The sequence below is a fragment of the Fomitopsis serialis genome (genome assembly GCF_022376445.1).
Source record: "Fomitopsis serialis strain Sig1Antser10 chromosome Unknown B0H18scaffold_1, whole genome shotgun sequence".
NCBI lineage: Eukaryota > Fungi > Basidiomycota > Agaricomycetes > Polyporales > Fomitopsidaceae > Fomitopsis > Fomitopsis serialis.
In genome coordinates, this window is record NW_025954961.1 from 722,852 (window position 1) to 736,173 (window position 13,322).

At 54.2% G+C, this 13,322-nt stretch overlaps 3 protein-coding genes across 3 annotated transcripts; 1 reads left to right on the top strand and 2 right to left on the bottom strand.

Annotated features, from left to right (window-relative positions):
- Window positions 1–238: 238 nt before the first annotated feature.
- Window positions 239–1,501, bottom strand: B0H18DRAFT_966333 (caffeine-induced death protein 2-domain-containing protein). Its single transcript, XM_048043335.1, has 6 exons — window positions 1,359–1,501; window positions 1,150–1,305; window positions 934–1,085; window positions 811–871; window positions 474–752; window positions 239–408 (listed from the first exon to the last, which is right to left on the bottom strand). The coding sequence occupies exons 1-5, from the start codon at window positions 1,468–1,470 to the stop codon at window positions 664–666; spliced, it is 570 nt and encodes a 189-aa protein (XP_047901091.1). The 5' UTR covers window positions 1,471–1,501; the 3' UTR covers window positions 239–408; window positions 474–663.
- A 76-nt stretch (window positions 1,502–1,577) lies between these two features.
- On the bottom strand, window positions 1,578–2,821 carry B0H18DRAFT_966340 (uncharacterized protein; the record flags this gene model as incomplete). The annotated part of the gene is made up of 3 exons (XM_048043336.1): window positions 2,289–2,821; window positions 2,168–2,239; window positions 1,578–2,112 (listed from the first exon to the last, which is right to left on the bottom strand). Coding segments are annotated over exons 1-3 (825 nt in total), but the record flags the coding sequence as incomplete, so codon positions are not given.
- A 6,559-nt stretch (window positions 2,822–9,380) lies between these two features.
- On the top strand, window positions 9,381–13,300 carry B0H18DRAFT_8787 (uncharacterized protein). Its single transcript, XM_048040642.1, has 7 exons — window positions 9,381–10,088; window positions 10,145–10,255; window positions 10,305–10,368; window positions 10,423–11,019; window positions 11,078–11,099; window positions 11,151–12,337; window positions 12,400–13,300. Exons 1-7 carry the CDS (start codon window positions 9,826–9,828, stop codon window positions 13,072–13,074), a joined length of 2,919 nt encoding a protein of 972 aa, XP_047901093.1. The 5' UTR covers window positions 9,381–9,825; the 3' UTR covers window positions 13,075–13,300.
- The last annotated feature ends 22 nt before the right edge of the window (window positions 13,301–13,322 follow it).

Below are 13,322 nucleotides of genomic sequence, written 5' to 3' on the forward strand. Positions count from 1 at the left end.
GCGTCCATCCAGTCATCATACATATTGCGCCATGGTTCTCTTCGCACCTGCCCAGTGCCCCGCATAAGTAAAGTGGAGCGTTCGCCAGCTTCCGCGATTCTGCCATCGGCTGCCGAATCTCATCTTATCTTATCTACAGCCATACAGCTGTGCAGGCACTGGCAGCAATCTGAATTACATACTGTTCATGTGCCTCGACTGTTTAAGCTTCGATGACATTGGTGCTTTCACTGTAGTTGCTCGACGACGTTAATCGTTCAGTGCCTTTCGTTCAAGAGGGTATAGCGTAGGCTGCGAGTGCTCAGCGGTAAATACAATTACTACGGTGTTGCATGCATCGCAGCTGGAGCACCGGAAACGAGAAGCGAAAGTCTTTCTTCATGACACGACACTGAACGGGTGGATGCCCTGGAGGGAATGGCAGAATTGCCGCTTGAGCATGCGACCACACCTCACTAGTGAATGGATCCGACCGTCAGACGGCGGCTAATAGGAAGCACGCAACAGTATCCTCGTAGCACGAGTAGCATAAATGACGCTTGTACTGTCATGGAGTGTGCATCTCTGTGTTTTTACTGCCAATTCCTTCGAACGTGGACGATTCCATGGTGTACAGAGCCAATAGTCTTGAATATTTGCTTCCGTGTAGTAGGTCGCGAAGTCTCATCGTCCTGCATGCGCTGCATCCCACCACTGCCGCGCGTCTGCGTCTGTCATTGATGGCTGGAAGTATTTACATCGAGAACGAAACGCTGCCAGGGATTGTGTTGTCAAAGCTTGCATGCATACGAGCAGACTGTGTTTACTCACCATCCAACGACCGTTTCCGCACAATTTGTTCAACAACCAACTCGTTGTGGACTTGATTGCGCTGCATGATGGATGCGATCGACACCACCCGCTTTGATGGACGATGAGATGATGGAAGCTTACCTTCACTTCTTCCGCGTACAGAGCGCCTTGTATGCGACGCTGGGCGGCGGGGTCGTTCGTCTCCGCATCGAGCGCCATGCGCTTGCCCTCCATCGATTGATCGACCACGCCGACACAGTAGCCCACTATCTCTGTTCGTCGCGTCCAGTTGGCTTCATCCGGTCCGAAGCAACCAAACGATGAGGAAGGTATTGCCGAGTGCATGGGTGCGACCACTCACCGACAAGTTCCTTCCAGATTGCATACACGCCTCGTCCTCCACTGTACCCTTGTCTCCCAGACCAAGCCTATTCCGGTCACGGAACTGAGCGGTCGTGCGGTTCAGACGCATCGTAATGGAGTCGTCAAGTCTCCGGTACTCTTTCAGTAGGTCTGCCCAGGACGTTAGTCGTGAGAAGCAGTTGGAAGAGCGAGTAAATACAGACCTTTGAATAATGATAGGTCGTGACATGTCGACGCCGAGACATGGACAGTCTTGGGCGCAAGGGAGGGTGCTTGTATGGCGAGGCTGCCTAGTTGTGGTTGTTGAAGAGGCATCGGTCGGTCATGGCCATGGCCTCCTCCAGAGTGACGCAAGGTGGCTGCCGAACCATTCGGCATCCGGATCAAGTCCGCCTTCCACAGCGCCTCCACCTCCGACTCGCGATCGTTACGTCCGGAAACTCATCTAAGTAGTGATTCCCGTCCGGATTGGCCTCCTTGCATTGTGTGGTATGTCTCTCAGCTGATTACAATCATTGCGGGGTTTACAGTATGTACAGGGTATACGACGGCGCGTTAATTATGCGAGCTCCAGAACAACATGAGTACCGAGGAAAGCGAAACAGTGGCATACAGACGACGACAGCGAGGGACAACAATGCATGTGGGGAAGCAAAAGGTCGAAAGCAGTTGAGAAACCGAATAACAGTTAGTCCGAGCCGGACATCCTACGTGCGCCGGCCATGCAGAGGCGCAGCAGTCCCTGTGCCCATTGGCCCAGGGAATGCCGCTTCTGGATCTGTCCCTTCATCCTCCGAATCCGTGAACTCGGGGTCTGAGGTGCCATACAGGTCCTTCAACATCTTCCTCTCGCGCGCGGTAATGTACCCATGTACATCCTTCTTGTGCCGGCAGCATCTGGCCGGATCCTTAAATCTCTCTTCACAGAATGGGCATTCGTGTGGCCTATCGCCGGTGCTGGGAGTTACCTCGGTTAGCGGCGATGATAGGACAGACAGAACGCAATGCTCACTGTGTGTTGATGTGGGTCTCCAAATTGCTCAATTGGGCAAAGGACTTGTCACACATCGGGCAATCCCAGGGTCTGCAGACATGGTTAGTCTTTGACTTTCGGCTCTAATCGTATTATTTACCTGATGCCCAGATGCTTTGAACAAATGTGACGCTTCACAAGGTGCCGTTTCTGAACATATGTGCATTCGACGTGATTGCCATCCGGCAGTCGGTCCGCCCAGGTGCATCTCAGCCAGTTGGCGCCCTGCATCTTGAATGGCTTGGTGTATTGGAGCCACTCGTTGTCACTTTCCAGGGCGCGACTTGGCCTCCTTCCACGCACTGTGCGGGCGACGCCTTGCTTAGCTCGACTAGTGGTACTAGTCGGAGATGGGTGGTCTTTGGTCTCCACCGCGTGCCTGTTGGCGCCAGCTACTGAGCTTTTGCCACTGGCTTCACCTCGGATCCCGAGTCCCTGGAAACTGGTATGAAGGTCGCGCCCGTCCTGCGCTGTAGCAGAGTTGCTGAACACTGCCGGAGACAAGGAAGCACCCGGTGGCGGGAAGGCAAGGCTGTGTTGTTGACGGTGGATATACGATGCCCTGACGTCTGTCAGCCGCTGGGCACCGTTGGCTGTCATTCGCGACATACCTGGGCTGCTTGAAGTTACCGTTGACAGGGCCGTTTGAGGAACATCTAGGAAGATAACCTTTAGTGCCGATGTCCTTCACGAGAAGCCAGTGTCGTACTCGGACTCAATAGAAGAACTGCGCTTCCTTCTGTACCTGTCCCGGAGGTCGTCTGCATAGAGGCTCGCTGGTTCTCTGCGGCGTCGGTGAGTGGGTACTCCATCCAGATCCGCAGTTACAACTCACGACAATTCTGTCTCACTGCTCGAGGACGTCGACAGCCTCTCATCACTGTGCGGCGTGTCAAGTGGTCGTTTGTAGGCGACATATATGACTGGGTTATCCGCCGTTGATAAGGGGTCGAAACGTGGCCATGTGTATGTGGCGCGTGGCGATTCATAAACGGACAATCGCACTTGACCCTGAGAGGTCCGTTCCTGCGTGCGGTCAGTCCGCTGCGGGCCTGCATTCGTGCGTATCTCTGGTTTATGTCTGCATTGCTGTGAGAAGGGGCAACTAAGATCGTGGGAGGACCAGCGTGCCTTGCTATCTCGTACGAGCTTGGGGGTGTTGTCGAAGGCATGCTTCTCGGGTACCTGAAGCGCAGTCAGAAGCCCGAATACAATTCACGCATTGAAACCATACATAGAAGCTGAACCTTGATTGAGATGGCGCTCTCGTTGGTTGGGCGCACGCTGGTTTCGGCATTAGGCATTCTTTGAGGCTGCTCGCCGCATTCGATGCTAATTGAGTGCGTCGCACATCCTCCAATGTTGCGCTTCTTGCAAGCATATTGAGATTGCGGTCGTTCATACGCCTTTCCTGCGGGTAACTGTGGTGGATATCGATGTGGCGTCAGCATGAGAGTGGCGAGTTTTGAGACGGCACGCGATGAAGGCGTCGCGATACATGATCCTAAGCCGCGAACTGTTTCTCGGGCTTCGTTCAATGCGGGGGAGCGCATATATGCGCATTTCATGTCGCGCCACATTACGCCACCGTTAGCGGACTGACCTGTTTCCGTGCGCCGCGCTTCGCGCTTCTCTGGGCGGAGGCTGGGACGACATGGCTATTATGTTGCAAAGTGGGAGCTGGGAGAAGTGACGCGGGAGAGCGGGGAAGAAGAAGAGACTGAGGGGAGGGTGGGCGACAGCCGAGTCTTATAGAGAAGATGTTTGTGGGTCCGCGACCTTGACAATTACAAGGGCGCACCTACGAAGCCTGATCCGGAGTTTGAATTGCCTCGATGTGCACAGACCGCGCAGCATGGACCTACGTTCGCGGGAGCGGGGTGACCGCACAAGAAGGAAGAGAGCGCCCAGACCTGACACGCGATGTTCCGGGAACAAGATATCCATATATATTTTGGGGATAAGACCTGCACGCAAATGGTCACATCAGTGGGACCCACAAATGCACACACTTCGGTCAAGCTCGGTCTTGCCGTGTATGGCCTGCCATCGTGCACATCCGTGACCAACTTGTGACCGACAGTCACCAGGAGTCACCGATCGGGTCTGTAGCGCCCGTGTGCGGTACGGTGTGGGAAGCCTTGCGCCAGCAATGCCACTCAGTCAGCTCACGACGATAGCATCAGGCTTCCTCATGCGCGTATCTGTCTGGGAAGCCATTGTTATGCACTATCGTAACAGCATCACCGCCGCTGAAGAAGGGGTCGGACGCAGGATTAGTTTGACGGCCATCCCGGCTTCAAATTGTCGGGCAAGGAGGTCTCATCAATTCATGCGCGCCCAGTGGCCCTTCGAAGCTTGATCTCTGACAGTCACGGACGGGCACGCCGGACAGTCAAAGTACTCTGCGCTGCAACGATCAGAGCAGTCTGCTCCGAGTCGATCGGCGCCTTCGACAGGACATAGACACTGGAATGGTCTGTGGGAAATTTCAGCGACGCTAGACTTTCTTCTAGGCTCATTCTTTGTTTTCCAGGCCCGATAAGTACTGGCAATCACATTGATTGTCCAGGACAAAATGTCCAAATCAGGCGTTTTCGGCGGCGGATCACTTGCCGTCGTGACACTTGGTGGAGAGTTAGCACGCATGAGTGCTAAGTGCTGCATTGTATTCGGGCTCTCGACACATACCGTGGTGAGCATAAGGAGTACTTTGTGTCTTTGCGAAAGGACTTGCCCTCGTCAAATCAAGCTCTCGCATTCACGCAGAGCTGAGGCAGGATGAGCGACCTCTCAAATCCTTCGTCTTACGTGATGACGTCGATTCACCGTTTTACTCTTTGCCAGTCGGGCCGGCCGTGCCAGAGTCACAACCGTTCTGGTCGAAAATGGGTCTAGACGCAGGCACTGCCAGCCTGTACTGCCCATGCGGCATAGCTTCTGAGTACTCAGGAGCGGAAGGAACCATTCAACAGTCTGTCAGCTGCCCGCGGCCATACGTACGTTGGGCTCCTCAGGTTCTGGGCCACAATCGCTCACTAATCATGGAACTGCATATACGCGCTACGCTTCTTGACTACGGGGTCCGACATCTCAACATTGCGACAGTGGGGATGCGCTGACATCTGTGATGCTAGAGCTGTGAGCAAAATACAAGGAGGCAATCCGTGCATCCGTTTCGATGATCACTGCATGATTGAGCTTTAAATATTAGTAGGTTGCTTCGACGCCGCAGAGCCATCGAGATTGGTAACTTGAGGCGGGCGCCGAGGATGATGTTCACGATAACATCACTTCGCATCTTCTGGGGGTACGCAGATCTTGATTAGTGTTTGAACTACAACAGTGTAACTAGGCGGTGCAGTACTATAGTAGGATAGGATGACTTATACTTAGGAACTCCAAGATTGTGTTTGAGACGGCTTGTGCTACTACGCTACGATGCATTATCGTGACGACTACTCGGGTGCTACTGATATAGGTTCAGTTTTACATAGATGAAGGTAAAATAATGAAACAGTAGTGACGGGGTTAGCGAGATGTTGATGAAACGACGGAATGGAGTGAGCAGGGTTGATTAGGTTCGGACAGCATGGCACACTTGTAGCACCATTCCCACTGTATGCGTGAGACAGGGTCTTGAGGGTTTGGCATTTTGCAATGCGTAGGAGCTTGAGGTTTCCGACTCAGCCATTAGGGGCAGCATGCACCGTAGACAAGTGAGCAAAATATGACTGTCGTTCTGTGTACGATTCCGCACAATGCAAGCATTGTCCTGGCTGACTCGCACTGAATTTGGACCAGAGCATCAGCAGTGGTAGACATAACGAAGGGAATAGTCGACGCACTGAATATGGAGATGTTTTTCGAGCAGTGCTTGCGTCTCAAAGCCCCAATAACATAGTCTACATCTGTAGGGCCTTATGCCCATGAGTCGTGAGCGGATGTAGGGCGCCGAATAGCACATAGACAAACCAGCGTGCAAGATGCTCTTCGATGTGAATCTTTGCTGCATTCTTTTCATAGGCATGACCACACATGCTACTCGAGCTCTGGAAAGTACATATGGCTTGATTTGTTGCTTGTACGGGTCTTGCATACCACTCCCATTCATCCCTAACAGATAGTAGGATGAATCCTTGTCAGCGCGTGTGCACACGAAGGCGAAGGGTCTGGTCCGAGACGACCAGCCCCTAGCACTCCCACCAAGGCAATGCCAATGCGACTTACTTATGTCCCTTTGGTAGCTTCACCTTCCGGTTGACAGCCATGCCTCCTCAGTTCGCAGAGCCTCGGCTCTTGCTGAACGAACATATCTTCCTGACTGAACTTTTAAAGGAACACTTCGTCTTGGGCGTTTTACAGAGCAGGGCTGAAGAGCAGCGTTCTGGCAGCTGCCATGCGAAAACACAGCGCGCAACCACACACTGTAGGCGCAAGAGTGAGGAGACTGCAAACGCAGCGACGCCCAGTAACACTTTAGGATGCTAGAAATCTCACCGCTCCCCGAGATTCCGGGCTCGAAACAGATTTATTCATGATTGAGTGAGACGGCAGAGGGATCTGAGGTGAATGAGGAGCACGGACAGCCGGGGCAGGTCTGGCGGAGCGCTGCTTTTTTCGTTTGTGTACATTTGAGGGTCCAGCGCGTGACCGCGTATACGGAATTTTACCCAATGACGGGTCATTGTGGGTCGATCTTCCGCGTGTCTCTGTGGCTCGTCGTGCGTTGTTTTGGAAGATAATCAGCGGAGCTTATTACCACCATATCGTTGGCATTATTTCCTGAGCCTCAAGGCGTAGAAGAAGACAATCGCTCAAAATATGCCATCGCCGTGGAGCTCGTTTGGTGAAATATGGCCGGTGAAACTGGTCGCCTGCAGAGAAGGCGCAAACAGGAAACATGTGGCGTCAAATGGTGTTGGACTGCGCGCTACAAGGTCACCTTTCACTATACAGAACGGAAGGTAATAAAAGCTCCATTATGCAGACAGTTGTGAGATCGCACCTCTCGCAGACGGGCCCATATTATATTTTGAACTGACAGAGGACGCTCTTTTAAAGATACAGATCTACGCGGCAGTGGAGGCAAAGTGAGTCTTGTTAATCTGACAGCGCGCACGAGTAATACAAAACCGACCACCAACCTGAAGGCGTACTTCGCGTCGTATCCCAGTCACTGCAGCTTGCTACTGTGGAACGGCATATGATACCAGGGAACGGATAATGATTTCGGAACAGCTCCGCCATGTGCGGTCACCGTGTGTCTGTTCTGTGGCAGCCAGCATGCCACTCTGCTTGAAGTTCCGGAGCGCCTGTAAGTTCGAGTCAAAGCATGCCAACTATGTGAGGCGAGAAATCCACACCGAGATGTATCATGTACAACTTCAGAAGTTGTGCTTGTGCGACACAGAGCACTGGCCGCAGGTCAGTTGAGTTCAGTCGACGACACCTCAGGTTTGATAAGCCCGAACCAACAACGAGACTTCCAAGGGTCTGTGGACTGATTCGAAATACTCGAGCCTGCGCGGGTCACCCTCCCGTCTCATTCGAGGCTGTAGTGCATGTAGAACACTCGGATGTGCTCAATAACCCGAGGATCACGGAGGAAGAGACCAACACTGTAAGCTCTGCCGCTCAGCCAATATTCCATTGAATGGGGTGTCATGGCGTTGCACGGCGTCGGTGTACTACGTAGTACAGCGACGTAACGATCGCGAAGATGCGGATCTGACAAAATGAAAAGACGATCAGCCAACCAAGCAACCTTGTTTGGACCGGACCTCCTCTGCCAAATTGAACGTACGTTCGCACGCCTCTGCGCCTTCGCGGGTTGCTTCCTCAGCAATTCGTTGTCGTCTCGGAGCGGCGAGCGGACTATGTAGCGTCAGACTCATGCATTCTCAGTGATGACAAGTCGACGCAATGGTTTCAGCCAATGTGGCGGATAGCCAAAGACACATCTCACTTGACGTTGCGCCGGAGATAACGTACCAATCGGTCACCGCTCAGCAGAGTTCACCGGGCAGCCAGTCACCAATGGCATTGAGTCAGTACCACTGCAGTAGACATGCGAGGGCTGCTAACTTACGTAGATGACCGAGAATGTCCTTCCAACCGTTCAACTTCGTGCACATATTACACATCCATGCGTCGCCGTCGAGTCTGTTGCGGCCGAAAATCGGGCCTTGCAACTCGTGCTGCTGTCAGTTCCACACCATCACCACCACTATTCGCCTCGGTCGTCTGTGTTGAAATTGCTCAGTAAGGCGAGCTCGTTCAACGGTACCCGAAGTTCGCCGCCGCCACCTGGTCGGCACGGACCCTGGCTGTTGAAGTCAAATTAGGTGGGCTCTCACGCACTGAACCTTGCTCGCCAGTGTGACTGCGTAGAGTGATGGAACTGCTAGTTACCACTAGGTCGCACGTCGTGTCAACCGAACAAAACAAAGCTGCCTACCGACCAATGTTGGAGGCGAATACTTACCGAGGATGTTACATGATCCCACGTACCCTTAGCCAACAGCGCCCAGTTCCTAAACATGCTGTAGGTAGACAAGTGCACCTAGACAGTGAATGTCGGCGGATTCGGTCAGTCCCGATCTCCGTGTGGTTGTAACGGGCGCTGGACTTGTCGCCTTACATCAGTTCTGACATATGCAGCAACACACTTTCGGACGGCAACCACGAAGGGATATGACAACATCGCATCTGCAGTGAGCGCAAAAAGTAGCCGCTGTAGTTGTTTGTTTTTGCGCCGGTGCCTCGAGTATCAAGGCGATGCGCGATGCAGTATGTCGGGTCATACAGCGGGGCGTCCACACTGCCACGAGTCACGACCTGCGGCGGTCTGACGAACAGGTTGCGAACAGGGATACTGGCCGTGAGACCAAGGCGTTAGCGACTGTAAGAACCGAAGTCCAATGGCAGAGAGCGTACTGATGCTCGAAGTTCCGTCGGGCTCAAAACCCAGGCTGTGCCATATTTTTGCCAGGTTGTGTTAGAGAGGCGCGCGGTACTGTCACTGGCGTCTGGGCGACCCGAAGTCAAGGACAATCCTACACCAAAGCAGTCCGAGTGAGCCGACATTAGTACTTGTGAAGGACAATCTATTGGCTTGCCTGCGACTGGTGGGTTTCCAAGCGTACGCCTACCGGATAAACGTCGAAGGTTCGGTCGACGCTGGCGCCTGGAGGATGTTTTTCAATTGTCTACTTATATGGCTACGACATAGCGGGCGATCAAGTTTGAAATTGCTGTCGTGACGATATACACTGTACGTGCAGAGGCGATGCCGGCACTGAATACTGATCGCTAGTCGTGGGGTGGGAGTGTCGTGTGGCCGCGAGTGCAATGAGGCCGCGGCGAGCATGCAGAACTGAAGGGGCCCGTGAGGGAGGCCAGAGGGAGGCCTCGAGACGGGCTCAGTCTGGGACTTGGCTGTTGGGTGCCACATGCGTACAGGCGAGGCGTGGCAAGTAGCGCCGGTCTGCCATGCCGCGGTGTGAACTCGGCGACGCGTTTGGAACAGCACAGAGCACGACGTCTCCCGCATCGTCGGCTTCGTCCCTCACCACCGTCAGCTCATTGCGGGCGCGGGCGCAGCAAGGCTCTCTCACTCTGGCTGGCTCTTGATCATGGTCTGGCTGCAGCGATCTCGTATCCTACTCAGCCTCTGGCCTCTGGTTTTAGTCATCTTACGTCCTGCCGTCCATGCTCAGAACATCTCTACCAGCGGCCCTGTCCCTCCATTGCAATGGATCAACATCACTGGCCTTACTAGTGGTTCCGCTCCCCCCGCTCTCAGAGATGCCTCAATCGGGTACTACGCTGGCACCAGCACACTATTGATATTCGGCGGGGAGTCTGCCCAGGGAATTGTCCAGTCACAGACCTATCTGTACGTCGCGCCCTCTATTTGACAGAGTGCATAGCCTCCATTGACTCGCGTCCCAGTCTCAATCTCGAAACTCTCACATGGTCACAGAACAATCCACCTACAGGCCTGGATACCTTGCCGCCAGCCAGAAGTGCAGCCATCAGCGGTGACGACTCCGCCGCTAGCTAGTACGTTTCTTTTCTCGAACCTCAACGACCTAATGCTGAATGCACCTAGTCGGTCGGCGCATATAGTCATTGGTGGTATGGGTTCCAATGGCCAGGCCTTGTCCGATGTTTGGGTCAGTACCTCTACTGCACGTGGGAATCTAGCAATGCTGATGTTGTGTTCACAGGAGTTCGATTATATCAGCCAGTTCTGGTCCGAAGTGACGGTATCATCCGGAGGGCCGTCAGCACGCTATGGTGCAGTGGGTGGGAAGGACTTACGCACACCCGACACAGCGAGTGGTATGGCGTCGCCGAACAATTCCTTCTACCTCGCCGGCGGCATCTCTGGCAATTCCGTGTCGCCTCTCTCGGACGTGTGGCAGTTGGATGTCACTGGAACTTTGTCGTCAAACAATCCCAACTCCGTCGAAGCGAGCTGGAAGCAGCTTTCGATACAATCGTCCAATACTCCATCGAAGGTCGGAGCCGCAGGCGCAGTGGTCTCTTCCTCCGCGCAGGACATCATAGCATTCGGCGGCTGCACCTCAAATGTCAAGATCACACCTAATGAGTCGTGTGCTCGTGCCGACCCATACATTATCAGCACCGGCGAAAACGTCATCAGCTCCTCGAACAGTTGTCCTGCGCCGCGACTAGGTGCCACTCTAGTTACCAACAGTAACGGCCTGTCGTCCGATTTCTCAAATCAAGTCTTCCTGGTGTTCGGACTTTTCAACAGTTCGCTCTGGTCTGATGATGGCGGCCTTGCGAAGGGCGAAGTTGTGAGTATTGTCCTTTCATCGCCAGAACAACTTAGCATTTGACGTACTCCGTTCTCAGGATGTTCTGAACGTGGAAACAGGTTTGTGTGCCGCGATGTGTATGATGACAGTGGACTGACCCTCTTTCGCAGGCGTCTGGAACCGTGTATTACCAGCCGGAGATCCAGGACAGGACGGCACTAATCCTCCGGCTTTCCCGTCTCCTCGCCAGGGGGCCGTAGGACTTTCGTCCACATCGACCCTCGTTGGAACATCTGGAACCAATGCTTCCGACTCGATTTTCTTCGGTGGCGTCGACGCCGATGGTAACTACCTCAATGAAGTCTGGGTCTTGAGAGCGTACAGCGCACAGATCACACAGACCAATCAATCCTGGGCAAGCAGTAGTGGCCAGTTGGTTGGCGGCGTTGGTGCGACAGGGCAAGGCGTGACCGTCCAATTCATGTCACAATGTGCCAGTGCGCTGAGCCCGCAGGCGACTCAGACGAGTGCGCAAGCATCTGCTACCAGTGGCGGCCCGTCTCCTACATCCTCTTTGTTGCCGGCACCAACGTCCCCTTACGATACCTCTGTTGCTCACAAGTCCATGTCGCCGATCTCCCTTGCGCTCATTTTCGTTGCCGTCATCGGTGCCCGACTTGCGACGGCTTCTGTGGCGTTCATACAACCGCCTGGACACGTCGTTATAGCCGTTTCCTCAGTCGTCGTGGCCGTTGCGGCATACGCGTTGGGCGTGGCCGGTCTGGCCACGTCTTTCACCACCATCACGTCCACGGCGACATCGTTGAGCAAGCGCTCATCAGCCTTGTCTCTCGCACTGAAGACAGGTCATGGAAAGGCTGGTCTAGCCTTATTCATTATTTTCTACTTCGCCCTCCCACTGCTCTTCGCCATTGCCGCGTGTTTCCGACGCAGCTCCCCCCACAATGTCGACGAGACGATCAGCAATGGACCAGAAGGCCGACCTCGCGTGAATTCCACCGAAACCGCGGAGAAGGAGGGCCTGTACAATGGACGTGCGGCGAGTCCGCTTCGCTCGGCAGACACACATACGGACAAGCCACGACCTCGTACACGATCGTGGGCGGGACTCAGCCATCTTGGTGTCCCAGGCAGGCGTTCAAGCGAAAGCACCCATGATAGCGCTGTAGTACCCTCACCATCGCATCATTCGTTTGAAGTCGTCAATCGGCCTGCCCGCACAAGGCGCGCTAGCGCCAACAGCCTAGCGGCCTTCTCGGACCCCCGCAGACCGGGCTCTCCGAGAAATCTTGGTGATACGAGCTGGTTTGATGGCCGGCGGAGCATGAGTGCTGTGGTGCGTGTATCCTCCAAAACCCTTTCATCACGTCTACGTTGGCTGAATCGTGTCTGCTGTAGGGCGAGTTCCACTACCCACTGAACGACCTCAATCACAGACCTGACCCAAGTACGCCTGGAACCACTGTACTCGACATGACTAGCACCAGCGGCCTGATGACTCCCGCAGGTCAAATGACACCCGAAATGCCACGACCTTTCGATTGCTTCCTTCACGCTCTCTTCCATGCGTCGCTTCTCGCCCTCTGTATACTCTCACTAATCGAGCTCTGGCGTCGCGCTCCTAGGGCAGCATTCGTCGTCTTCTTGATTGGGACGTTGCTGTTCTACGTTGCCCTGGTCGCGCTCTCGTGGTCGGGGAAGCCCAGATACTCCATACTCACCGTATTATTGGCCCGTTTGCGCGGCCGCCCCACCCACTCTGGTTATACGCCGGGTACCGCCACGCCCTCTCGACCATTGTCTGCAGCAGGGTCCGAGGTTCCCTTCCCCACCGAACCGCGCAGCCCCTACCAGCACTATCCGCCCTACAGGGCGGCCTCCACTGTGCCGGACGAATATCCTACTTCTGGGTCACATGGTCATGCGATGAACGAGGTCGATGACGATGGTGAGGAGGACGAGGATACCCGGCAGCGCAGGATCGAGGACGAGATGAGCAGGCGGGACGTCTCAATCGTCACCGTACCAAGACGCAAGCTCTTCCTTACTAACCCGGAGCTTGATCGTGGCTAGCATGTCTTCTCTTACTGCTCTCGTGCTATGCAGTTTTCATTCTTTGGTTTACACACCAGGACTTTCATTCACGGCCATACCATAGCATATAGGATCATCTCACCTCTGTACTCTTGTAGGTAGATTACCATGGACTCCGCTGTATCTCAATTATCCCATCACTATGATATTTGGTATGTAGTAACTGCAGAGCGACAATGCGAGGTAGATCCGCGATCCACGAATGTCCCAAGGAATGTATGTATGCA